Source organism: Sturnira hondurensis, unplaced genomic scaffold (genome assembly GCF_014824575.4).
Source record: "Sturnira hondurensis isolate 20B ecotype Veracruz unplaced genomic scaffold, ASM1482457v3 Scaffold0020237, whole genome shotgun sequence".
Taxonomy (NCBI): domain Eukaryota; kingdom Metazoa; phylum Chordata; class Mammalia; order Chiroptera; family Phyllostomidae; genus Sturnira; species Sturnira hondurensis.
The window spans coordinates 6,473,200-6,499,555 of record NW_028092868.1 but is presented as its reverse complement, the minus strand read 5'-3'; the positions used below and the strand labels follow the sequence as shown (position 1 = coordinate 6,499,555).

The 26,356-nt window shown below is 43.0% G+C and overlaps 1 protein-coding gene across 1 annotated transcript in view; it reads left to right on the top strand.

The window, feature by feature from the left end:
• AP1S3 (adaptor related protein complex 1 subunit sigma 3) overlaps positions 1-13,269 on the top strand; it is a 58,230-nt gene extending 44,961 nt beyond the window's left edge. The window contains exons 4-5 of the mRNA XM_037029378.1: positions 6,559-6,696; positions 11,255-13,269. Coding sequence (XP_036885273.1) covers positions 6,559-6,696; positions 11,255-11,290 — 174 coding nt within the window. The 3' untranslated portion in view covers positions 11,291-13,269. The remainder of the gene's footprint in view (positions 1-6,558; positions 6,697-11,254) is intronic.
• The last annotated feature ends 13,087 nt before the right edge of the window (positions 13,270-26,356 follow it).

Genomic DNA, 26,356 nt, shown 5'->3' with positions numbered 1-26,356 from the left:
TCTTTGACTATTACCTTCTGATGACAGGTACATCAAAATCTCTGGCTGCGAATTTACGTCTTTCTTTTTAGCACTGTTCAGTTCCAAGGAGATTCACAAGGATTCCCTAGTTAATCTTTCGGTCTGCACTCAGTAGCATTAACCCCAATTTATAGAGGCTACGTGGAAATGCCTCAGGCTCACAGGAGATGAGGGTCTGTCCCAGGGTTTGGACGCCCGCCGTGTTTCCCCATGAAAAACGAGGGTTCGCTGATGTGCCCCGAGGGTGTGGACGCTGCAGTCTCAGAGCGCTGGGGTCCTGATGAGGGTTTTCTTGTTGCGGGAGGAGGAGAGCTTGGAGTCTGCTGGGTCCTGGTGTCAGTTTGCTCGGGAGCGAGACCCATAGTTTGGCCCATCACATATCCCTGTTTTACAGATAGGGGAAAAATGACACTCTGAAAGGTTTCATAGAAATATTTATATACTTTGCCAACCCCATGGGGCTATTGTGAGGGTCGATGCCACAGTGTAGCTAACAGGACTCTGAAAATTGTCGTTTGCTACGTAGTTAGACCTTGTATTATGAGGATTGTAGGTAGAGTTTCATACATTTCTTGTATAGAACTTGATACATTTTGTACTTACTTTAAAACAGAATCCAGGAGGGAAAGGTCCTTCTTGACTCTATCCGAAAGGATTTAGTTATTGAATATCAGAATATCACTATGTCACATACTCTGATCTCTCTAAGGGAAGAGCCTTAAACCAAACTACAGTGAAGCACAAGGCTTGGAGATCAAAGATCAAGTTAAATTGTCACTGTTTCTGCCTTTGATAAGCTTTCTGCCAGAATATAGATACACGAGAAAATCATTTTTTAAAAAAAGACGCTCATGAGCTAATTAACACAGAAGCCATGTGTTTTTGCATAATTAGAAGGAATGAAGTTCTCTGAGCATCTGCTGTACTGAGGCAGTGCTGCGGTGGAATTCCAAGTATTTGAGTAATTAGGCAGTAGCTGAAGAACCTGCATTATTTAGGCCAAGGTGCTCCTGAAATGCTGTCTCTTGTTATTCTGCGATACAATAACCCCTTGGGTTACACTCAAGAAGGAGCCGTAGAGTAGCGTTTGGGGCTGCTGTGTATGAAATAGCTGCTCCTTGGTAACATTCTCTGTCATGCCAACAGAACCTGCGCACCCATTTCCCTTACGCCTTAGAGACAGAAACTGTGTGTTCAAGTTGTGTGTGTGCATACAGTGCGTCTGAGTGTTTTGTGTGCGTTTGCCTTTGCACACCACCTTACCTTACCCCTGTCCCTTGAACTGAGCAGTGCAGTACATTAATTGCCCCATGGCTGCTGGGGAGCCCTCCAGGCTTGGGTATGGGTACTCTGAGAGTGGGGTAAGAAATGTTCTCAGAGAACTTGCACTGGTGTCTGTCAGGTTCACTTTGCAGAATTCTGGCTGCTGGTTTCTCCTAATGAGGCTCCTGTCTGTCTTGGATCCCTGGTCTGCACCTGCCTTGAACTCTGAGGTTCCTCAGCTCTTGCTCCTGTAACTCCTGACTTCCTGCTTCTTCCGACCTGTGGTAACTGCTTATTTCTCCTACTTTCTTTCCTGTGTGTGATGTCTGTGCTTTGTTTATCTAGATTGTTTAACATTGAAAAGTAGTACATATTTTCACCTATCCTTCTAGACACATGCTTGTAAAAATAAAAATGGGATTGCATTTTGCATATTACTCTACAACTTTATTTTCTTCTTACAAGTCTGTCTTGGAGCTCTTTCCATGTCTCCATGAACCCTACCTCATTCTTTCCAACGTCTACATAGAATTTCCGTGGTATAACAGTCCATATTCAAGCAGGGGGATAGCATATACTATTTAAGCAATTCCTTTATGGATGGACTTTGGGTTGTTTCCAGTTTTTATTATAAATCAGACTTGTTTCCAATTTTTTAAGAAATATTTTATGTATTTATTTTTAGACAGAGGGGAAGGGAAGAAGAAAGAGAGAGAGAGAAACATCAATGTGTGGTTGCCTCCTGAATGCCCGCCACAGGGGGCCAGGCCCACAACCCAGGCATGTGCCCTGATGGGGAACTGAACCAGCAACCCTTTGGTTCACAGGCCTGCACTCAATCCACTGAGCCACACCAGCCAGGGCTCCAGTTTTCATTATAAATGAGGCTTCCATAATTTTTGTTCTTCACATATATATTATTATGTACTAGATTAAGTATAGCATAGGAATAAATTTCTTGTGGAATTGTTGGGTCAAAGGATTTGTACATTTGTGATTGATAGATACTGTAATTTGACCCTCCAACATGTCATATAAAATTCAGATTCCACTAACAGTGCATGTGAATACCTGTTTATCCATAGTCTCACCAGCAATGGTTTTTCTTAATTATCAGAGGAAAATGAATGTAATCTGCATTTCTCTGATTACTAGTGAGGTTGTACATCTTGTGTGTATTGGCCTTTTTCATTTCTTGCCTTGTCTATGAATAGCTTCTCGATGGGGGGGGCAGTTGTTGTTGTTTGTCTTTCTATTGTGATGCTTATCTTAGGGATTTGAGAGAATCCTTCCTGTATCATTGGTGGTATTCTTTCCCCTCTGTTACCTGTGTTGCAAATATTATCTCCAGTCTGTTGTTGTACTTTCCTTTAATTTTTTAAATTTTTACTTTTTTATTGTTAAGTACAGTTGTCTCCATTTTCCCACCGCCACTTCCCCCTCCCTATCCATCCCCTCTGCAGTATTTTTTAACCCTGTTTATAGTACCTGGTCCACAATGTACTCTGATCTTTCCGTATTTTATTCCTGGGCAGTTAGGTTATACTGTCATTCAAATACCTGGAATGAGTGTGCTCTGGCAGTAAAAGATAGTGTTCATTAGCTGAGAATGTGTGCTTTCATTATGGTTTCCTCGCTCTGATAGTTGTTCTTGAGAGGGAACCCTAAAGGTCTGAATAAACTGTTATCTTAAATTGGCGTGTGTGTGCACGCGCACGTGTGTTTGTACATATATAGATGTATAGATGTATATATATATCATGTATATATTCATATGTATCTGTGTGGAGAGAGGGAGAGCGCCTCTTGAGGGAGGGGAGAGATACACATAGAAATACTACACACACACACTGATTTGGTGCTGTTTTTCAGTGAATGAAGAGACCATACCCTTTGGAAATGAGCTTTTCCGAGTTGCCCATTCATTGTAGTAGTATGACATTCATTTGTTCTTATGCTTCTAGATTCAATTGGATCTGTCAACATAAGCCATTTTCCTTGTGGAATCTAACTCCTGAGTAGATGGAGCACTTTGATAATAGACATCCGTTTTGTGTAAAGTCACAACACTCAGTGGTACCAGAGAACTGTTGGTCTTAGTAGCCATTACTCCCCAGCATCACAGGATCTGGGCCTGTATGGTGGCTGCCCTTTCTCCTGCAAACACTCACTGTGTTCTTCCATGTGCCAGGTATCAGGGACACAAGGGTGACCTAGACCAGGCCTGTGCCTGCCCTCCCTCTCGTGGGGGAGAGACTGACGAGGAAGGTGATAGTAGAGCCCATAGTGGATGAAAGGAAAGAGGGTTTGGGGAAACACTGTGCTTCTGACTTTTGACTTTGGCCTTGAAAAAATGAGCTTGATTTTTGCCAGGAGAACAAAGGAAAGAACATTTACAGAACATTCCAGGAATTGCTGGAACGCAAAGGGCCAAGGCATGAAAGGACACCGTGAGTTTGTGGAATGCGTGTCTGTAGTTTAAGGAGTGAGGGCTGTCTCAGGGAGCAGAGAGCAGGGCTCTGGGTCGGTCACAGAGACTCCCGTGAGCCGAGAGGAGGGACTCACACTTTGACTGAAATATGGAACCCTGCACAGAGGAAGAGCGGGATCAGCATTTTAGGAAAGTGTTGGTCGCCTTTAACCTTGAGCAGGCACAGACGCCACCTAGGAGGTCACTGCAGTGGCCTAACTGTGGCCTGAGCAGTGTCTGTGACAATGAAGAAACAGGGAGGGGTTTATTTACACGACGGAATCCACAGGAATTGGTGAGCAATTTGAAAGGCCCGAGGCCAAGGGAGGGGGAGGAATAAGAGGGAGCAGGAAAATACGTTGAACTGTAGAGTGCATTAGAAGGGGTTGCCAAATTGGGGGTGCACTTACTGTGGACAAGAGGGACTAGAGGAAAAAGAAAGTGCTGGCGTTCAGTTTGGGGCATGGTGACTTGGACTGATCAATGTTCAGGCAGGGATGTCTAGTCAGCAGGTGAACACGTTGGACTAGGCATCTAGGTTTGCTGAGCTGTTTGCCTGCTGGACAATGAGATTGACAGTAACGTTGTTGATAAGATTGCCAATGTAGAGAGCCCTTGTCTAGGAGAATACATGAATTACAAGGAGAATATAGGTCTAGGAGAATATAAGTATAATTTATTCTCACGAGCAACACCAATATTCAGACGAAGTTGGATGGCTAGAGTGTAGGCAACATGGAGCAGAGGTGTTGTTTTGCTAACTGATGAGTCCCAAGCACTCCATAAATACTTCTTTTGTAAAATAAAAATATTTTTACTTTATTTTTCAGTTAAAGTTGACATACACTATTATATCGGTTACGATATTAGTTTCAGGTTTACAACGTAGTGATTAGGCATGGATATACCTTACGAGGTGATCGCCGCAGTAAGTCTAGTACCCATCTGGAATATTTCTTAAGCGAATGTAAGGTAGGGGTGAAGAAATGCCATCCGAGGAGCCTGAAGAAGAATCATGAGAGATGGGACAGGTCGAACGGGATTGCCAGGGCCAGGGAGGAGGAGAGGAATTCTCAAGGGAGAGATTCAGCCATGCTCCAGGGCTGCTGAGAGGGGGAGGTAGGGTGTGGGGGGCGGAGAGCTTGCAGTCAGCGGACCTTCAAGGGGGCGCAGGAATGGAGAGCTCCACCCGTGCTCGGGAGGGAGTCGAGGGCTCCATGGGAAGGAAGCAGCAAGCAGAGTGCCCCAGTGGCCATCTGGCTAAAGAACTGGGGAGGAGCCCTGTTTGGATGACGGGGGGAGACTTGCCACTTGCTTCACTTCGCAAAGTCTGTCTGACTCTACTGTGGCCCAGTGACCATGGTTCTCAACTTGTCCAGCATTACTGATGTCGTCGGGAACCAGTTAGAAGTTCAAACTTGCAGGATTTTTGTTTTCCTGTTTTTATTAATCCTTTTTATTGTATTTTTTATTACATTTCGTCCCCTTCTACTCCTCACCCCTCCCCTGCAACCAGCGCACTGTCGTCCATGAGTCCTTTTTCCTTTCTGTTTAATCCTTCCATCTCTAACCTCCCCACCCCTTAGCCGTCATCCTGCTCTCCATCTGTGAGTCTGTCCCCATTTTCCTTGTTAGTTCAGTTTGTTCATTGGATTCCACACGTGAGCGAAATCATATGGTATTTGTCTTTCTCTGACTGGCTGTTTTACTTAGTGTAATGTTCCCCAGGTCCATCCATACTGTTGCAAAGGATAAAAGTTTTTACTTTTTTATGGATGAGTAGTATTCCATTGTGTAAATATCCCACAGTTATTTTATCTACTCATCTACTGATGGGCACTTGGGCTGCTTCTGTATCTTGGCAATTGTAAATAACACTGCAATGAACGTGGGGGTGCTTATGTTCTTTCCAATTGGTGTTTTGGGTCTCTCCGGATGTATTCCCAGAAGTGGGATCCGTTTTTAATTTTCTGAGGTGTCCCCACACTGCTTCCCACAGCAGCTGCAGCAGCCCGCGCTCCGCCATCTCTCCATGTTACACAGACCCACGGACTCAGAAACCCCAGCGGTGTGTGTTTTAATGAGTTTTCTGGGCGATTCAGACACATTCCAAAGTGTGAGAGCCACTGGCCTGTGACATAATTTTGAGAACAATTAGCACAACTGAGCTTCGAAGTATGGGTTTCTGAGGGTCCTAAAGCTGGGAGCCCAGACTCAGAGCAGGAGAAACGAGGTGCTGCCTTGTGCCTGAAATGTAGCAGGGCTCAGCCTCCAGTTGTGCCAATCGGAAGACAAGCTGAGGGGTCACAGGCCTCCAAGAAATTCCTCTCAAATGTCTTGTCGTGACATTAAATATGTAAGGACATGCTCTACTTTAATAGAATGTAATTTTACTACTTTATGTATGTGTGTGTGTATTTTTATTTATTTATTTTTAGAGAGAGGAATGGGAAGGAGAAAGAGAGAAGCATCACGGTGTGAGAGATACATCGATCGGCTGCCTCTCACACATGCCTAAGTGAGGACTTGGCCTGCAGCCCAAGCATGTGCCCTGACCAGGAATCGAACAGGCGACCTTTCAGTTTGCAGGCTGGTGCTCAGTCCAATGAGCCACACCAGCTGGGGTGTATAACTTTTATTAAAGGCCTACAATTCTCTAGTTCTATTTTCTGTCCTTAACATACTGTCTGATATTTTTATCTTTGGTATGGCAATAAGTTGAAGAAGGTTGAGATACTGGCAAATGTTTCTTGTAACACCACTGTATGTTTATCAAAACATGTGTTGTTTTTTTGTCCTCCCAGGTCTGTGAGCTGGATATTATCTTTAATTTTGAAAAGGCTTATTTTATCCTGGATGAGTTTATAATAGGTGGAGAAATTCAGGAAACATCCAAGAAATCAGCCGTCCAAGCCATTGAAGACTCTGATATGTTACAAGAGGTCGGTACTCAGTTTCTCATGCAGTGAGAAAAGATGATGATGATAATGTGGTGGTGGCTGTGATGGTGGTGGTGGTGGTGGTGGTGGTGATGGTGGTGGTGGTGGTGATGGTGGTGATGGTGGTGGTGGTAGTGGTGGTGATGGTGGTGGTGGTAGTGGTGGTGGTGGTGATAGTGGTAATGGTGGTGGTGGTGGTGGTGGTGGTGATGGTGGTGGTGGTGATGGTGGTGATGGTGGTGATGGTGATGGAGGTGATTATATATTAGCCGACCCTTGTTGAGTGTTTGTTCTGTGCTGGGTACAGTTTCTAGGCAACTGATGTATTCCTTTAATTATTGCAGCAACTGTAAGAGGTAGGTAGTATTGTTAAAGATGAGTAAACTGAGGCACAGAGAGGTGAAATGACCTGTGCAGAATCACGTAGCTAGTAAATGTGGAATAAAGATTTGAACCCAGGCAGTTGGGCTCCAGAGTCTTGGCTTTTCATGTTTGTTTGAGTTTTTTTTTGTGAGAATACTTCATTATCAGAAAGCCCTCAAATATGTGGGGATGCTCTTTTCAAGAATGATTTTACAAGGGGTATATGAGGGGTAGAAAAAGACCTTCATTAAGATACCCGTGCTGCCCTAGGAAAGGAGAGTAGCAGTACGTTGTTATTTCATTTGCCAGGCCTGTTAGAGCTTTATTATTGAAGATGGCATTTATCATCTTAATTAAAGTTTCTTACTCCTCAGGAAGTGTGCTCTGATTTGCATAAATAAATTGAGAACACTGCAGCTAGCCTTCCAAGGTATACATCGGCCCTGAACCACCCCTTTGGTTGTGCTCCTGGATTTTTGTGATGCTCACATAAAATGGAGTGGGGCTTTTCTTTGAGATGTACTCTGGATTTCCATTGTACCTAGTGATAGAACTTACCCACATTACTCCCCTCGGCTTTCCCAGGGACGGGGGGAGAAAGAACGCTTAGCCCACCTACCTTTGCCCTCCTAAATGAGGTGACCCCACCCAGCTCTGCCACCTCTCAGTTCTTCTTCCCATGGCACCCTTGGGTCTTGCCATCTGCCTATTTTCATAACAGCAGGTTGAGAGATTCCAGAGTGTTACAAAATATCTTAGAGACATTGGCTTTAAAGCTGTTCTTCCTGCTGTTTGAGAGTAATAGACTGGTTAACTTAATAAAACACCGTGAGGTGTGATTTGCCAGCAGCTGTGTCTGCTCATCTTTGAGCTGATTGCTCGTCCCTGCCCATCTAGAGAGCCAACCTTCGGACACCGAGAAAGACGTCTGTTTGAGGGGTACCCATCAGCCTCTCCTGTGTCTGTCGGGACGCTGATGCTTTTATTGTGCTCGCCTCAAGAAATGCACATAAACTTTCAGGTGTTTACTTGACTCTCTCCAAGTGCCACAGGGAGGGAATTCTACAAGGTATTTGAGAAAGCAGCGGTTTGGAAATTCCACGGAACAACATTTGTTGTAAAATATGCCAGGGGCTTGTTTGCGACTGTCCCCAGGCCCCGCACTGTGGGATCTCCTTATAGGAGAAACTTTAACCAGGGGCTTTTAGCCCTTTAGTAATTACAGGTTCTTGCACTGGGGCCAAGTCACAGAGGAGTTATTTTGAATTCCCTCCTCTGCCGGAAAAAGTTTTAAAGAACTTGCAGTGTATCTGGTTGGTAATTCTAGTTCCATTTCCATCTGGGAAGCAGGTATTTCAAGAGAGTGCCCTTTTACAATTAAATACTAATTGGTAGTTCAGATCCCCGATTGAGTGGAAGGTCCTGGTAGATGGGTCTCAGGGGACCCTCCATGTACCCCTGTGTCCCCGTAAGTGAGCAGGCAATGCCCTGATGGTCCTCTAAGTCTCGCTGAATTAACAGCACCAGCCAGATCGAAACAGCATTCTCAGTATTCTGATACAGGCCTCTGGTACTGGAGCTAAATCAATGAACATTTGGGGAGCTGGTCAAAAAACTGACTTCGTATGTCTGATTTGCTTCATATGTCCAGAGAAGCCTCGAATGAATGAGCACAAGTAATATAATTGCATAAAAAAGAAAAAAAAATTACTGGTTTCTTTTATTTCTGTCCTTTGGACCTAAGAACATATTTGTAGTTACTAAAGGTTAAGGGAGGCCTTTGTAAGATTGCTTTCACTTTTGGTCCAGCTGAAAACCTACCTGCCAGCATCCCCTGGGACTTTCCCTCACCCCCTACCTAGTAAGGGGCTCTCTCCCCATATGAAAACACCTGGTCTTGAGCCTCCAAATGCTGACAGCTTTGGAGCACTAGGGCAAGATGTAGATAATATGGAAACAAATAACAGTTTCATTGGTTGGGGGTGACTTTAGGCTGTATCTTATTTTGGAGGTATCAACTAAGCAGAGCGGAAGACAGGTACAAAGTGATAGAAGGAAAGAGAAACTCTGAAAGAAGATAGTGGCCTTGAGGCCACTAGATAGTAGAGGCCAGAAGATAGTAGAGGTTGCAGTTCCTGAGGTTCCATCTAGCGCTGCAGTGTTTCTTGGTTACCACAAGGGCAACAAACAGAAGACGTTTTAACCACAGAGTAGGAAAGCACGTTCAGAAGGGAGGGCCAAGTGGTACCTCATTAGCTCCAGCAACAGGACACCTTGCATGGGCGTGTGTAGTTTCGTGAAAAATGGACAGGTACATCCCCACACTGCCGCCCTTAAAGCGAGATCATGCTCACAGCCCAGCCACCTATAATGCAGTAAGAGGTCATAGCATGCTCAGTCCTAAATGCTCAAGGAACGTTGAAGGGCTAGATGGGTAGCAGGAGAGCAGGAGGGATTGATCTCAGGATATGGACCCTAGTCATCTTGTGAAAGGCCGGGGCAGAGCTCTTTAGGTCTGTGCCAGCCTTCAACATCTCTCCCAACCATTAAAGTAATTGGCTCAAGACAATACCAACCTTGTGCATCATTGGTTCACATAGCACAGCTTAGGAAGGGCAGCCCGTGGGGGCTTCAGCAGACTGAGTTAGCCAGTGGCAGGAAGAAGTACCAGTAACTAGAGGCCAAGTTGAACTTCCTAGTTCAACTTCATGAACTGGGAAGTCCGTGAGATGAGAACTCCAGGGCCTCCTGCTGGCCTAGGCCCCTTCCAAGGCTGCAGGCTCCTATGGTCAAGTTCATAAAGGTACCTTAACTGCAAAGGATAGGTAGCCAGGCAATGAGTATAAAATATTATAGAGGTAGTGTCAGGCACTTAGCGATTGAAAACCGTACCTTAGTGTTCTAGATTTTGCAATATTTGTCATCGTTAAAAAATTTTCTCTCATTTTTAATAAACTTGATGCCCAATTTTGTATTTGTAACTTGGTATTTTTTAAGTGGCATAAATTTTAGGTGCCACAAAAACAGGCATGGGCCTTTGGCCAATGTGATGCCCTTGCTGAGTTGAAAGACATGGGCAGCTTCTGTGACAGGAGACACAGGGCAGAGGTCTTAGGGTGTCTCCTTGGCCAACGGCCGTCTACAATAGGAGGTGTTAGAGCTCAACAGGCAAGTGTGGAGGGTGGACCACGGGATTTTCAGCAGGGGAACGCTGGTGTTCTGAGCAGAGCTGGTGCAAACCAGTCAGAACACCTGGTTTGTAACCCTAGCTCCTCTGAGCAGTCTTGCTTGGCCTTGGTCTTGGTCTGTTTGGCCCATGCTGGTTGGTTGTCTTCCTGGCAGGTGCCAGCAAATCCTATACCCTGGGGTTCAGGCTTCAGGATGCACTGAACATCTCAGAATGGGCTGTCAAAGGCAGGGGTGTTACCTGGGGCTCTTCCCTTAATCTCCCTTACTGAATTAATCCAGAGGCCACTGTATTGCACACACACCCACATTACAGGAAAGAGTGCAAAAGTTCATCCATCATGCATGGGAAAGGGCTTGCAACATCACCGTGACTTTGAACTCTGCCCGTAATTGTGAACCCACTCAAACATTCCAAAAAGTGCTGGGGAAAAAATTATGGTCTTGTGGCATATTAGCAAACTTGGGAACTGTTGAGGAAGATGAAGAAACATAATTTGTACACTTTGGAGGAAAGCCTCTTCAAAAATATGTGGCAGGAAATCTTAAGAATTATAGTCATTTATTTGTTATAGTTTGGCAATAAGTGTAAGAAAGATGTTCTGTACAGTATCTGTAACAATAAATATGTTATACAAATAGAATTTGGATTTCTCTTATACATGTGCCTGGAGCGAGTCCTCGTGATCATTATAGCAGACACAGTTAGCTGAAGTCCACAGTGATATCTTGTAGCTGATTCATTGCAGATATTCTTATCAGATGTTCATTTTATGATCCAGCTTCGTTTCTCCCCAGTTAAGCATTAGTCAGTCCCAGCCACATACAAATTATGCTCAAACTTTGAACCATCTTCTTAGATTAGAATGCAAAGATTTATGTCCACACATACTTTTCCAAACTACTTTTCAGTAATGGCCAAGGAATAAGTTAAAGCACAGAAAAGATTTCACAGTTTGCTAAAGGCTGTGGCTTAAAGGCAAAGCTGTTCTAACAGACTGTCCCCTTTCAGACACTGGAAGAGTACATGAACAAGCCTACGTTTTAACTGCACGTCTCCCTGAAGACTCTGAGAGCTACCTGTTGAGACTCGTCAAGAAGTGATGCCTTGCCCAGGTGCCTGGACAGAGCCTCCGGCACCATGCCAAAAATAACCTAAAAGGGATTTTTTGTTAACCAGAAGAAATTTAAGTTGTTTAATGTAATATATTTATCATTATTATATGTCTGTACTATATTGTTTATGATTACTTATTATGGCTCTGGATGTTCACATAACTACTTCATAATTCAGTAGACTGAACATTTGTTTGCAGTGCATTACCTCCGTGTAATATTTTAAGCTAATTTAAATACACCTGTTGTAATACATTTTTACTGCATTTGGTCCTCTACTGACAAGCTGAAAACTGTATTGTAATAATCCATGATTTAGTATGTAAAGTAGCAATACTTTTTTCTAAATATTTAGCTTTTAAAATTATATGATAGATAATTCAAGATTATGTTAACAGTCCAGAGTTTATATATAATGTTAGACATTTTTAATATACTTAATAATAATAATATAATTTCAGTCCAGATACAATGTATCTGATTTTAATATCCTGAGTTTATTTATTTGTCAGGGTTGGAAGGAAGAATAATAACCAAAGATAGTACGGGGTGAAGTGTTTTTGACGCCTAGGAAGCTGCTCTTGGGAGAGGTTTTGATTCTACCTTTTAATTGAATATTTTTAAAAAAGCACAGTAAGGACATGTGTTCTACAAACTCTGTATATTGATTAAGGTTTTTAGACATCTGGAGATACAGTGTCTAGAACTTCCTTTATTATAAAAATAGTATAATAGAGATAAATAATGGTAATAGTTATTATTACTACTCTTTTAATAACTATATTTCAAGCACTCTTAGTTGCTTGAGCGATTTTGTTGCAACTATATTTTAACATATTTCTAAGATATTTGAAAACTTACTGTTTACTGGGTTTCCTTAGAGCATCTAATACAGGGTGAGCAACAGTAGGCTTCTAGTTGTTCCTACGGAAAATAATACAATCGTTAATAACTAATAATACAAGAGCAAACTGTCCAATGTACTCACAACTATAAACTACGTTTTCCCCACCCTGTATTGTGGATGCCTTTTCTCTTTTTTCTTTCTTCACCTACCCCAAAATATTTGTTGCTGACCATTATTGTTAAAACGTCATATTCACGCCTCCGGGAATGGAAGTTCTATGTCACCAGGTAGTGAGTGTGATCGGACACCGCAGGGAAGTAGCTGGTGACGTTCGTCTCACTGCCCCTGACTTTTGGTGTCTCACCCGCTCCTGTGCAGTGTGAGTGCTGAGCTCCGGCACTAGGCTCGCCGGCGTGGGTAGGGACCCTCGTCCAGAGAGTGTGATTTCTGTCGGGGTCTCTAGGAGGTCCCACAGGGCTGACCTTTAGAGACGGTGCAGGGAATGGTTCTCACTGCTTCCTCTTACCAGAGAATTTAGGGAAGAATGGCAAGGCGGGCGCAGGAGAATGGAAGGCAATACTGACCAGTGCCTTGATACATCCATTATGAAATGGAAAAAAACTCAGATTAGAATGTGAAGTGACTACTGGGCTTTCAACATCTCATGTTCCTTCGACTCATCGTGTAATAACCGTTGAGGCACCAGGTTGGAGTTTAACTGCCATTTTTGATCACTGCCTATGTGTTCAGTTCGTGGTCTAGCTTTTAGTTGTTGCTCTCCACATGGTGGAGCTCTATGTTTTTAAAAACAGTTTTTAAAGACGGACTTTGCACATCATTTTCTATGTGCTACGTATTCTGGGGAATCCCGGTTTAGACCCTGTCTAGCTTGAGTCAGGGCCCCTCGGGCTCCGTGTCAGAGTCGCCACAGAAAATGAACAGAATCCCGGGTGGCGCGCCGGGGCAAATGTGACGGGTTTGGGGACATCTTACATGGGCCTGGGTGAAGATAATCATTGTGTTTTCTTTGTATTATATGATTATAATAAAACTACCAAGTGAAAGAAAAGATAATATTAAATTTTATAAAATTTCTGAATAAAATGTTTTCAAATTTTTAAGCGGGGAACTTCGGTATGTTTTCATGAACGCGTTTTAAAAAAAATCAGATTTCTGCCCTGGCTGGTGCAGCTCAGTGGATTGAGCATGGGTGGCAAACCAAAGGGTCGCTGGTTCGATTCCCAGTCAGGGCACATGCCTGGGTTGCGGACCAGGTCCCCAGTGTGGTGGGGTGCGCGAGAGGCAACCACACATTGATGTTTCTCTAACTCTCTTTCTCCTTCCCTTCCCCTGTTTCTAAAAATAAATAAATAAAATCTCTAAGAAAAAATCGGAGTTCACGCTTGAAATTGCCACCCATGATTCCCGGGGAAGTCTCTCTAACAGGACCATCGTTTTCTGGCCACTTATCCTTGTGCACAAACGTCACAAGTTGGTGGCAGCAAATGAGGGAAATCGCGTTGTTCCTGTCCACCGCCTTCTCCCCATTCACCCACCTTTTCATAATCTAATTTCTCGTCTGGAGCCACAAGTTCTCCTAATCTCCCTGTTCTCTAGCCTGAATGTTTCATTTACTTCAGAATGTTGCCAAGTAAATCACAAGGACATCTTTCTAGTAAACATCCATTTAACCCACAGGATTGATGAGCGTTTTAAACATTTGCAAGTATAAAAGATGAAGCAAAGTTCTCATAAATTGTAACAATATTATCCAGTGTAGCTCATAAGGCCCTGCTACAGATAGCAAAGGCCCACAGAAGTCACCAGCCCCCATGAAAGCTCTCAACATTTCCAAAGGAGAGAGAAAAACTGCAACTTTTGAATAACACTATTAGTAAACAGGTAGGGGACATGTCAAAGATGTGGAAATAATTCCAATGTAGAAGATGGTTAAATCATAAATGTATCATCTCAGATTACTCTATCTTTGTTAAGAACTATGCTAAGGAGAAATGCTTAGAATAATATTCTGTAAACAGCAAAACAAACTACTTAACAGAACAGTAAATTAACACTTTGAAACAATTGTTAAAATGGAAACACTACATAAATGAACACCGATGGCACAAATTCAAGGTGGAAACCTCGAGATATAGTTAATGTAGGAGTTTATTCACAAAGAACTCGGCAGAAGGAAAGGCTCATCGGCAGGTCTGAGTTCCGTGTTGAGTAGTACTATCAAAACGTAGTCCCAGACAGCCCTACCGTTCCGGCCCGTCTGTCTCTCCCTGACCCTGACAAAACCAGACTGCCGTTGCTCAGTACCGCAGTAGGTTGTCCGAGTTTTTTCGAGTTTGTGAAGATTTAAATAAGAGTTGAAAAAAATTTTAGTAACCCTGTTTTTGCAAATTATTAGAAAACAGTCACTGGCTTGCTTTTCTTACATTCCAGAGCATCTGATTGAACTTAATCCAAAATTGGAGGGGTCGTGTAGAAAAGTGTATTACCGTTTTCTGAAAAGTGAAATTACACACAGTTCACTAGTGATGTTTCATGGGGATGGTAATAAGAATCTTAAAGAAGAATTATTAGGTACAGGAGAACATCTGTGTATGTTTGAAGAAAACCTTTAATATTATTTTAAGAAATTTGATATGGAAAAAAGTTTGAATAAAAAGTCATTTGCTTTTCATGGACATGGACAACAGTGTGGCGATTGTGGCGGGGGAGGAGGGTAGGTGTATGTGGAAGAGGGTAGGGGAGAGATAAATAATAATGGGAAAAATACAGTAAAAAATAAACTTTAAAATACATAGATGATTATAAAAATTCATTGCTTTATTAGAATGAATGCCACCTTTACACAAGTTAATGAGAGAAAGGAAGTGAATTTTAAAGAATGACTGTATAACTATAGGTAAGTAGATTAGGTTATCAAAATATGGGTGAATGATGAGAAAGAAGTCAACAGAAGCGACATTAGACTTTGGCGCACCAGCTGGGTGGCCCAGTTGGTTGGAGCTCCATTTCATACACCAAGAAAGGTTGTGGGTTCCATCCACAGTCAGGGCACATACGTAGGTTGTGGTTTGGAGCCCTGGTCGGTGTTTCCCTCTCTCTCCCCCTTCCTCTCTCTCTGAAAAAAAAAATCGATGAAAACATATCCTCGAGTGCAGATTTTAAAAAAGTTAGACTTTGGCTACTTATAATATTAAAAGCCAAGCTGAAATGGTAGATGGATGAATAAATAAATCGAGGCACATAATAAAAAAAAATGAATGAAATCAATTATGTACTACTTGGGATTAACTAATCCCATGTGGTAATAGCAATAGTTGTAAACAAAACAATTTGTATACTTTCTCTATTAGTTGAAAACTGTTTAAAATATAAGAGCATAGAGCAAATTAAGTTGAGAGAAAATTTAAATCATAAAGTAAAAACCAGATAAGTTCATTATTTTTGAAAGTGTTAACACGTGTAGACACTTCTATTCAAGTCCTCTCTGCTCTCTGTGCATTCTGTACTCAAAATCATTTGAGCCAAAGTACATAATTGGTACATTTAGGCATTTTTCTGAGGCAGCCCTCCAAATGCGTCGAATATAATTTGAACTTTTGAATCAATAGAAAATAATGGTTTAATTTTCTTATTCCAAATCTATATGATCTTTGGCCATCAGTTTCAGAGCCAGCAAGAGGGCCATAACTCCCTGGTTGGGATATTCTGAGCCGCATAATTAAATATCATACTTACGTTTGAAGCATCAAAATGGACTAGCAATTGAGGACCGTCAGGCTGGTCCTGGGTGTCTCACCAACCAGGTTCATGAACTTGCTCTGTGGCATGAATGGAATGTGGGAGTTTGCTGAGAACATGGAAGTGAGCTAATGCGAACCGCCCCTGGTGCACAGGAGGGAAGAATAGTCAGCACAGTAACAATTATGCTTTGATCAGGTCCCAGTGCGCGGCCATTGTTTAATGAAACCTTGTCTTGATCAAAGTGTCCCCTCATGGAAGCACTTGAGGAGCCTGTGTACTGGATGAAATACATGCCCAGGGACACTCGAGCGTGTTTTTAACCTCTCCAAATGGTCCGAGTGGAGCACATGGAGTGTACTTTAAAGGAGGGGTACCTGACTGAGGAGAGAGAAGTGCTGCTCCTGGAGTGGAGATAAAGTGAACTACCAGGTTTTCTCGTTTAACTTTGGAGGTGGAATTTCTTACACGTCTCAGAGGGAAGAATATCTTTAGTTTTATTTTTTTATTTTTGTGATTATGGAATCAAAGGGACTAGTATCTGGAAAAAAATCACAGAATTCTGTGACTATTTTCTGCATTTAGCTAACGCTTATCATTTCAATGTGGTTGGCACCTACCTATGAAATAAGACCTTCGTGTTTGGTTCTGAGCCCAGGAGCCAGGGTTCAATGAAACCAAACACTGCCTGCAAAATGAGGCAGACACAGCGGTTTATTTACCAAATCATTTGCTCTTGCCTCCAGGGCACACAGCTCAACTTCATTTCCCACTCTTTTGAAGTTTGGTTTCCTTGTGGCGGATTCATGGCCAGTGGATTGTGGGTTGAAATAACAAATGCCCAACAAAAGCAGACCTGACGCCTAGACACCCTCCCACATCACCCTCCATTCCCTCTTCCCCTGTTCCCAGCTGCAGGAGGAGACTCCAGGATCCAGAGAAGCCAGAGCCATGAGATGGAAGAGATCTAAAAATGGCCAAGAAAGACAACCAAGTAGGAAGAGCCACACTGGACTGAAATGTGTGTCCGAAATAAACTCCTATTGTGTTAAGCCACTGAATTCCTGAGGTTGTTTGTTATAGCAGTGAGCCTACCCTAATACATGAAACAATTATGGGCTATCGTCAGCAGGATGTGGACACACGTAATCAACTTTATTTTCAGGAAATGAAAAAACATAGCACCCTTTAGAGTTAATACAGGCAATTAGTTATGGGCCCCAAGCACCCACACCAGAACCTGACGCACAGTAAAATAGCAATAAATATTTGCTGAATGAAAGTTGGATGATGAAAGACTAAATTCAACATGGCCATTAATCGGCTGCAGGAGCTCCTATGATAGCAGTAAAGTGGTCAAAATTCAAACCGAGCACTTACCAGTGGTACCATAAAGATACGTGTTGTTCCCTGTGAAAGAAGAAACAAGAAAACAAGTGGGTTGGGACCAGAAGTTGAGCTACCACATTTTCAAGCCAGGTTTGCAGCCCCTAGTGAGACTGACAGGCCTCTACGGTTAGACATCCCCCCTGTATCCTGCAACAATCTGGTACTGGGCGAGGGGAAGGGAGGAGTGTTCACCCCCTCGGGGGAGCAATTCCCCGACCCCCTTAAATGGGAAGCTGCAGCTTCCTGGTGAAACAAATGGGCTCATGCTCCCGGTGTGTTAAGCTCAATGTCTAACTCCCTTTGCTTCCCTTTTCTTTGTTAATAGTTAGCTAAACACCACGAGTAACAATATGAAAACAAATCACGGGCATTTGTAAACAGAAATGGAAAATACCGTTTAACGAAGCTCACTCCAGCAGAAGGTGGTATTTGCCATAGGAATGACTGACTACCAATTACAGTTCACAGTAGACTCTACTCTGAGGGACCGGAAAGGCAGTTTCTGGGTTTTTTCGTTTTGTTTTGTTTTTAAGTTTTATTTAGAACAGATGCGTAGGTAGGGAAGGACAGATAGCAGTAAAGAAGAAAGTTACATTTATGTTGGTAAGTATAAAGGTTCTCCATATATTTGATTCTTTCATTCCATGCTCTTGTGTATAGGTGAAAAAGCGGTAAAACAAGAATTTGGAATGAACTACAATTGTAAAGAAGACGTGAGAGCCAAATTGAATTATCATTTTTTATTGATTTTTAGAGAGATAGGAGAGAAAGAGAGAGAGAGAGACATCAATATGTTCTTCCGCCCATTCATACATTCATTGGTTGACTCTTGTACGTGCTCTGACTGGGGATTCAACCCACAACTTGGGCGCATCTGGATGACGCTCTAGCCAACTGAGCTCTCCTGTCACTGAGGCATGTGCTGAGCCCCTGGCCTGAAACATCCTACTTTTTTATTTTCTACCTTTACAGTGTTCTGCTCACTGGGTGGCAATGGGCAACTTCCCATTACCACCCAGGCCTCAGTTCCGATGGCAGCACCTCCAAAACTCCCCCCTTTCCTCCCTTCCCCAGTATTAATGATTGCATTGTGTGCTACAGGAGCAGAAACCATGTAGTTGTTGGTATGTGATCACACATTGACAACAGGGTGTCCCTCTGCTTCAAGACAGTGACCTCTTCAGGACAGAGGCTATGAGCTTCACTTTGTTATCCAGATGGTTACTTAATATTTGCTGCATAAATAGATACATCACACTTTCAAACTTTAGATTGAAACCATGGCCAGGGCATCCCACCCTCCATATCCTCTTGGACACAGTTGACAATAGAGTACAGTCCCATTCTCCCTTGTTAACGCCCCAATATTGTTGATAGAGCCATTTGAGGGCATGTGTACTTTTCTCTGATCACAGGAAAGTGTTAACTCAGCAGGTCTAGGTTGCTCCAGCCCTGCGTATTCCAAAATAAACACCTGCCTCCAGAACTGGCTGGCTCTTTGGAGATAACTTCTAAGCCCTTGCAATGTTTTGCCAGATAAGAGTGTGTTTGCATGTCTGTGAGCTTGGGCCAGGTTGCACAATTACTATCCTAACAGTGTGGGTTATGGGGAACATCATTTTGCTCTGGGTTGGGGGCTGGAGACTGCGTAGCTGACATCAGTCACATGGGTTCCACATGCCTATGTGACCGACACCCCCAAAACTCCTGGACACCAAGGCTCAGTGAGCTTCTCTGATTGCTGGCACTTTGCATGTTATGTTGCACTGGGTTGCTGAGAAAATTAAACATATCTCTGGGTGACAACACTGAGAAGGGAGCCTAGAAGCTTACATCTCCTGGACTTGTCCCAGGTACCTTCTCCCTTTGCTGATTCCATTCTATATCCTCTTATTGCAATGAACTATTGTAACTAGAACAGCTGAGCCCTGTGAGTCCTAATGAATCATCAAGCCATAAGCTGGCCTTAGAGACTGCCTCCCAAATTTGGTTGCCATGACTCAGTACTATGATATGTGAAAACAAATAATTATGGTGACCAGCAAGGGGAGAGTCTGGGTGTTTTGGGGGTAGAGTACAATGGGTTCTTTCAGAAAACGGTATCTCCGCTTTGCTGGGATTGGGTGGTTAGAGCCGGAATTGGTGTGGCTGGAGTTACAAAGCCCTGACACAAAAAGTATGTTTACATTCCCCAAAGAAGGGGTGAAGTAAATCAAGGAGTAAATATATGTAACTGGCAACTTGAAGATTCTGGGGCTCTAACTCTGCTCAGGACAGCTTGTTCATCAACCTTACTAGGATGGTCCTTTCGGGCAACAGGAGAGGCAGACCTGCATGGGAGTGAGCAGGCTGGTCAATAGTGCTTCTGTCTCAACCCTCCAAGACCAGGGGGATCTCTTTATGTATCCTGTTTGATAAACCCTTGAAACCAACATTTGAAATCTCTGAGTTGATCAGTAATCTCAGGAATTTCAGGGTTCGTATTCTGATGCTGCTACTTGCCTATGGTGACTTTGGGCAGATAACTTCTGCCTGTCCCAGTTTCCTCATCTGCGCCTGGACAGGGTCTGGAACCTAGTACGTGCTCAGGAAATGCCAGCTGCTGTTGTTGGTTTCTATTCTGGGTCCATCTAATAAGCAGCAGAAGTGCTATCCTAACTCTGTGGTTGAGAAGAAGGTCTATGTCGCCTAAAATAGCTTTATGGAGCTGAGACAAAGGATGGAACTGGGTCAGCATTTTGCAAGTGGATGACAGCAATTGCACTTAAATACCATTTCTTACATGGTCTATGTGAGGAAGAGGACTTCTTTATGGACAGCGTGTTGGAGTGTGTCCCTGGTGGATTCCATTCCCGCCTTGCTCCCTGCCCCTGTCCCCCCCCCCCCCGACGCCTGTCGGGCCCTCAATGGGCTCCGCCGGCAGAAGCTGGGCCCAGGCAAATTTCTCGCTTCACCAGACAAAGCAAGCAAGAGACTAATATCATCCCGGAGGGCAGCAGGGCAGATCTGACAAGACAGAAACTTTAATCATAGGCAAACTCTAGGTTTAAAATAGCCTCTTCCTTTGACGTATTCAGGATAATCCCCAAATGATAACACTTATTTTTACACAGGTTTGAAAGGCCATAGGCTAGTTGTGTTCCCCAGAAACAAACGTTTCAGTGCGCTGAGGGACCTTCTATGACACGACTGGGCTGCCCCTTACAGGACAGTTAAAAAAAAAAGCATAATGGGTCATTTCATTTCTCTGGGGTCATGGGCTCCATTTCCAACCTCAAAAGTTTTAGCAAGACTGACATGTTTAAGAAAATGAATAAGCATTCTTAGCAAAAGTTCTTCATCTGTAATGAAAAATTCAAATTACATTTAACAAAAACCTAAAAACTGAAAAGTAACATCCCACGTTGGCTGGCACAGGTAAATGGCACACATTTCTGAAGGAGAATTTGTTAGTGGGTATATATAACATTACGCTGATCGTATCCTCTGACCCAGGAACTCTGAGGCTCGAACACAGCTGTTAGTGGCCTGGCTTAGGGCCGAATCCAACCCGCGGCCTGTTTTCGTATGGTCTCCAAGGTAGGAAAAGTCTCTTCCCTACAGTTTAAAGTGTTTTGTTAAAAGAGGGAGAGAAAGAGAAGGAGGCAGTGAAGAGGCCTCAGGAAGAGCCGGGAAAGGAGGAAGGGGAGGGGAGGAAAGGGGGAGGAAGAAGAGACAGATTGCACTACAAAGCCTTAATGTTTATTATCTGGCCCTTTCCACAAGTTTGCCTACTCTTTATCTTGTCTAAGGAATAATCCAAAGCATGGAAAGGCCACATGAACAAGGACGACCTTTGCAGTAGGAGTTCAAACGACCGGGGACGACCTAAGTGCCCAGGATAGAAGAATGGTTAGGTAACTATCAGGTAACTCGTGGAACGGGATGTTTTACCCGCAATGACATAATGGCTAGTGAGGGTCATGGGTCTAAGACTATGAGTTTTGCTCATCTTAGGGACACTTTAGGGACATTCAAGGTTCACAGACATTTTCTTACTTCTTAGTGCTCAGTGCAGATGCTGGATAAGCCACACACTTAAAAACACGATGATGTTCTGCCTTAAACATGAAGATCTTGACTTAAAACACAGACTCTGACTGCTCCTGATACCTGTGCTTTCGGTTATTGGACTCCTGTGACAGGGAGGTGACACCCAGGGTGGCATGGTCTACTTGGGGAGATGCTCTAGCTCACGGTGGTCTTTTAAGGAAGCGCCTCTGTCCTCTGGCAGCCAGCAGGACTCCTTCCTCCACATTCTGCAGGTTCTGGTGTGTGTGGGTGGGATTCTTATGCACTTTAATGGATTTGTATGTCTTTGCCAAACTGGCCACAGTAAGGCACACTACATACATCTCATTACATGAGAATTTTGTCATAATTTTCATAGAACTCTGGCTTCAGAGTCATGGCCAGGAACATAATCAGGGTCACATTTTTGTTTCATTGCAAACATCAGCTATAGTTTACAGTGTTTGCCCTGTTTAGGAGACGAAACAATGGCTATTGTTTCAGTCTTTCCTACAAAGAATTTGAGAAGAATCTCCTAACTCAGGCCTCATGCCAGTGATTTCTTAGTGACTGAGCAAAGCACAGTGAGTGCAGATCGGCCCTCCCCGTCTGTTGCTCTAAGCCTGCTGTCATCTCACATGGCCATAAGATAACGTCCCAGCCCCTTGGTGTGGAACTAGGCCTCGTAAATATTACCCTGATATTATGCTATACCTACAAACCTAACATTAATTTTACTCAAGTTTAAAAACGTGTGTTTGTGCGGAGGAGTAGCTTGATTTATATTTGGTTTAGCTTTTTTTTTGTTATATGTCTCTCCTAACTTGATACACAAACAAAAACTAGAAATCATGTGAATGCATAATCCGTCTGACTATGATTTCACTGTTATTCACCTCTTTCCCCCATGAAGGGTATTTACAGTGTTATGGAAAAATGGAGTTCTTGAAATAGCTTCAAAAAGTTCATTTCGTGATTCCATTAGATGAGACTGTATTCAGGGCGGACAGCTCACATACAGAGAGACAGAAGTTAATCGGAGTCAGGGCTGCATGGTTGTTGGTATAAGATACAGTAATTGTTCAAAAGTTTGAGGTTTAAGATGCAAGAAAGATGCGAAGATTGTTCACTCATTCATTGCTTTGCTCATTCATCCATTTTCCCATTTCATGCATGCCTTATTTAGTAATAGCTATATTGAATACAGAAAGAGCACAGAGTGAATTATGCTCATGGGCAAGAATCAATGAGTTTGTAAGAGAGCAGCTAGAGCTTGGGGTGGGCTCGATTTCCTATCGGAGCTGGTCCCGAACAAACAACCATATCTAAGGCTGTGGAGTTGGACCTGGGTTTGGAGCCCAGCTCTGCCAACTCCATGGGACCTTGGGTTTCGCCCAACTTCACAATTTGTCATCAATAAACCTGGGAGGCAGAGCAGAAATCCCCTTGTCATGTAAGGTTGTTGTGGGAATAAAATAAAGCGACACTTGTAAGAACTTGGTTTCTAAATGCCTGACAACGAGCAAGTCCTTAGTAAATGCTAACTAACCCCAGTCATGGGTACTTGAATGAATGGAACTAAGCTGTTGTGGTGACAGTCAGCCAGTCTTCTGAAACATCCGTACTGCAGTCAGAAGAGATACTTGTTCGAAACTCACTAAGTAGTAGCAATAATAACAAGAAAGTAATAGCAAATCGCATCTCTTGAGCACTCACAGTGTCCCAGGCACTATGCCAACCATTTGGGTAGATTATGTCATATAGATGCTCTTCCCAGCCAGGTGTACCTAATGAGGATGAAATTTTAACTTCAACTACTCTAGTTAACCACATTTACAGTCTTACCTTAGAAAAGCAGCAGGTGTGCACAGGTATAAATAATTTATTAGTGTCAAACTCATTTTCACCAGGGGCCACATTAACCTTTCAGTTGCCTTCAAAATGCTGAATATAGTGTTAGGACTGTAGAAATGTAACCACACCTTAATTAGGGACAAGGAGCTCGGCAGTGCCACGGGGTAGAAACAAGGCGCCGGACAGGATAGAACAAGGTGGAGGGCCGGATTTGGCCCACGGGCCTTGTGTTTGCCACTCGTGTCGACAATTCTTCTGGGTTCTTCTTCTTAGAGAACAGTGGCACAGGTGACACTTTCACATCATGAGCTTGGACCTTTTCCAACACTGGGCCAGAGCGTTAGACTTCTCCAAGGCAGCACTGCCTCAGTTTTACTATTTGCTCTTTAGAGACTGACTTTGGCATTGACCTCAGGCAGCGACGTCACTGTCAAGTGACCTATTTACGGATTGGGTCTTATTTCCACTCATTTAATGAGGCTCCAGTCAAAGAAGAAGGAGGAGGAGGAGAAGGGAAAAAGGAAGGAATGGAGGAAGGAAGGGAGGAAGGGAGGGAGGGAGGGAGAAGATAGCCAACAGCAAAAGCCAAAACCCCTGCTTTGAATATGTTCTGCACTGTGTCACTGGCAGGGTGCCGTTTTAACCTTAAATAAGGATATCATAAATAAAACGTCCCTTGGTCCTGGTTTATTCAGATAAAACCAGATAAGCCAGTACAAGAGGGACAGGTTCAAATAGGTGCTTGATGGAAAACAGGAGATAAACTTTGGGCCATAGCTCCCATACATTTCCTGGGGCTCTGGATGCTATGTTTAGCCTTCTAAATTCAAGTCCACATCATAAATACAATAACATAGAGCAGCCTGATGTTGCTGATATACAAGCTCGTGAGTGTCCTTGAGGGGCATAATTCACAGAACAACACACAGCCATTCTTGTTTTTCTGCGTCATTCCCCCTTCAGGGAGAAATTTAAATCATCTGTGGGTAGACAGTTCCACCAACTAAAAGTAAAATCTTTCATTTCCATCAACTAGATTTTGTGCAAATAAAACAAAGCAGCATAGAAATCTCATTCTCCTTTTTGAGTGTTTTTTTTCTCTATTTGTATTTTCCTTAGCCAAATAACCAAAGTTGTTCTTCCCAGAATGGACTCGCTATACGCTGAATACATATTCATGCCTTCAGAAAATATTCAGCGACAATTGCCATGCACCATGGCTGTATGCTAAACTCTAGGGACAAAATAATGACCAATACAGAGCCCCTGGTCTTTAGAAACTTATAGTCTAGAGACGAATACAGATAAATAGGCAATCAGTATGAAAATGCCAAGACAGGGAAGTACTAGAGAGGCTGAAATTGCCAAGCCCGAGTATTTGTCACCATTGAGTGGGGATAACCAGGTATTAGAGAAGAACTCCTGAGAGTGACATAAAAATAATTTAATGTCAGTGCTTTTCTCAACAAATATTTATTGAGCCCCTTATCTACACAAGCATTCTTATAGACCCTAGAGATACTATAATGAGTAAGGCAAAATACATTCCCCATGGTAATTAATCAAGAGAGACTGATAATAAATAAGTAGATAACAAGTATACACTATTACTTTAAATAGTGATAACTGCTAAAAGAAACTAAAGCAAAGAAATTGAAATGAAGTATTCCTAAAAAATAGAAATAAAACTTCCCATTACACCTTGAATCAAATTCAAATATTTTTTACCATCATCTACTTGAATCTGGCTCTTGCCAACAGCTCTGTCTTCAGATTGCTCACCCTGCTGTCTCTTTTACTGTGGCCGTATTGGTTTTCACTCCTGATTTGTGAGAGAGCCCAGCCAAGATCAGCCGAGCCACCTCACTAAGCCCTAGACACATGGGCAGTACAGGCTCAGTGTTGTATTCTACAGAGGTTTTGTGGTTATTACAAGCACCTTTTGGCAATAGAGAGCCAAGTGGCTGGCTTTCTTCACTGACATCGGTATGCCTCCTACTCGAAGTGGTGGTTTCTGACTGTTCCATCCCTTTCTATGTCTTTATTATTTTAGTTTTCTGGTATCAATTACCATGTCAGCTGGGGCCCAGGCACAAATCCAGGTATCAGTCATTTGAGCAGAGAATATTTAATGTAAAGAATTGGGTAGACAGAATGGAGGCTTGAAAAGGCTGAAAGGGAATCCTGACGTATTCCCACAGAGGTGGCGGCTGCAGTTAGCACTTTCGGGAACAGAGTAAGGCGGCTGGAGATATTAGAACCCAGAATCCTGGAGCAGGGATCCTCCAGAGCTGGGCCTGGCCCTCTGCGGGGTTTCAGAACTTGGAGGAGGCCCCTGCAGGTGCTGACATTCAGACCTCTGATGAGGAAGAACGGGAGACAGAACAGCAGGAACAATGTTGGACATATTGTGGGGCTAGGGAATGAAGGTTCATCCAAGGGTGTAGGCACACCGAGTTACACTCACTGTGTCAGGAAATTTATTTGACTTTGTTTACTTTAGGAATAGCGTAAGGAAGGAGCATGTAAGATAACATTCAAGAGAATGTAAGGTGTCTATCATGCAAGTATCTCTCACTTTTATTATTTCACTTTAAAATCAGTGTTGACACAGATGAGATGCCTACAGAACACAAAGAAATTTGATAGAAATACAATGGCTGATTCCTGGAACAGAGAGGCCACAACCATTGAGGGTAGCACACAATGGGAAGTACAGAGAGCACCAGAACCAGATAAAACTGAGTTCAAATCTTAGCTTTGTCACAAGTTTAGACATTACTCAAGGTATTAACAAGTTATTTCTCTCAATAGCTGAAGTTATTTCTCTGTACTGCATATTTTTCATAATTAGGATTATCATTGCCATCAAACATGAAGTTCATTAGAGTTAAAATCAAAGCCCCATTATGCCTCCTACACTTACTGATGCCTGATTTTGGTCCCTCTCTTCCAGTAAATTTAGCTCTGTATTATAATAACTCTAAGTCATCTGCCTATTTATGATTTCTACCAGTTATTTGCGATGCTTCTCTTTTTCTCTAATAGATGCATATAGTTTGGATCTATTGAGGTGAGCTCTTGGAATGGCCTCATTTT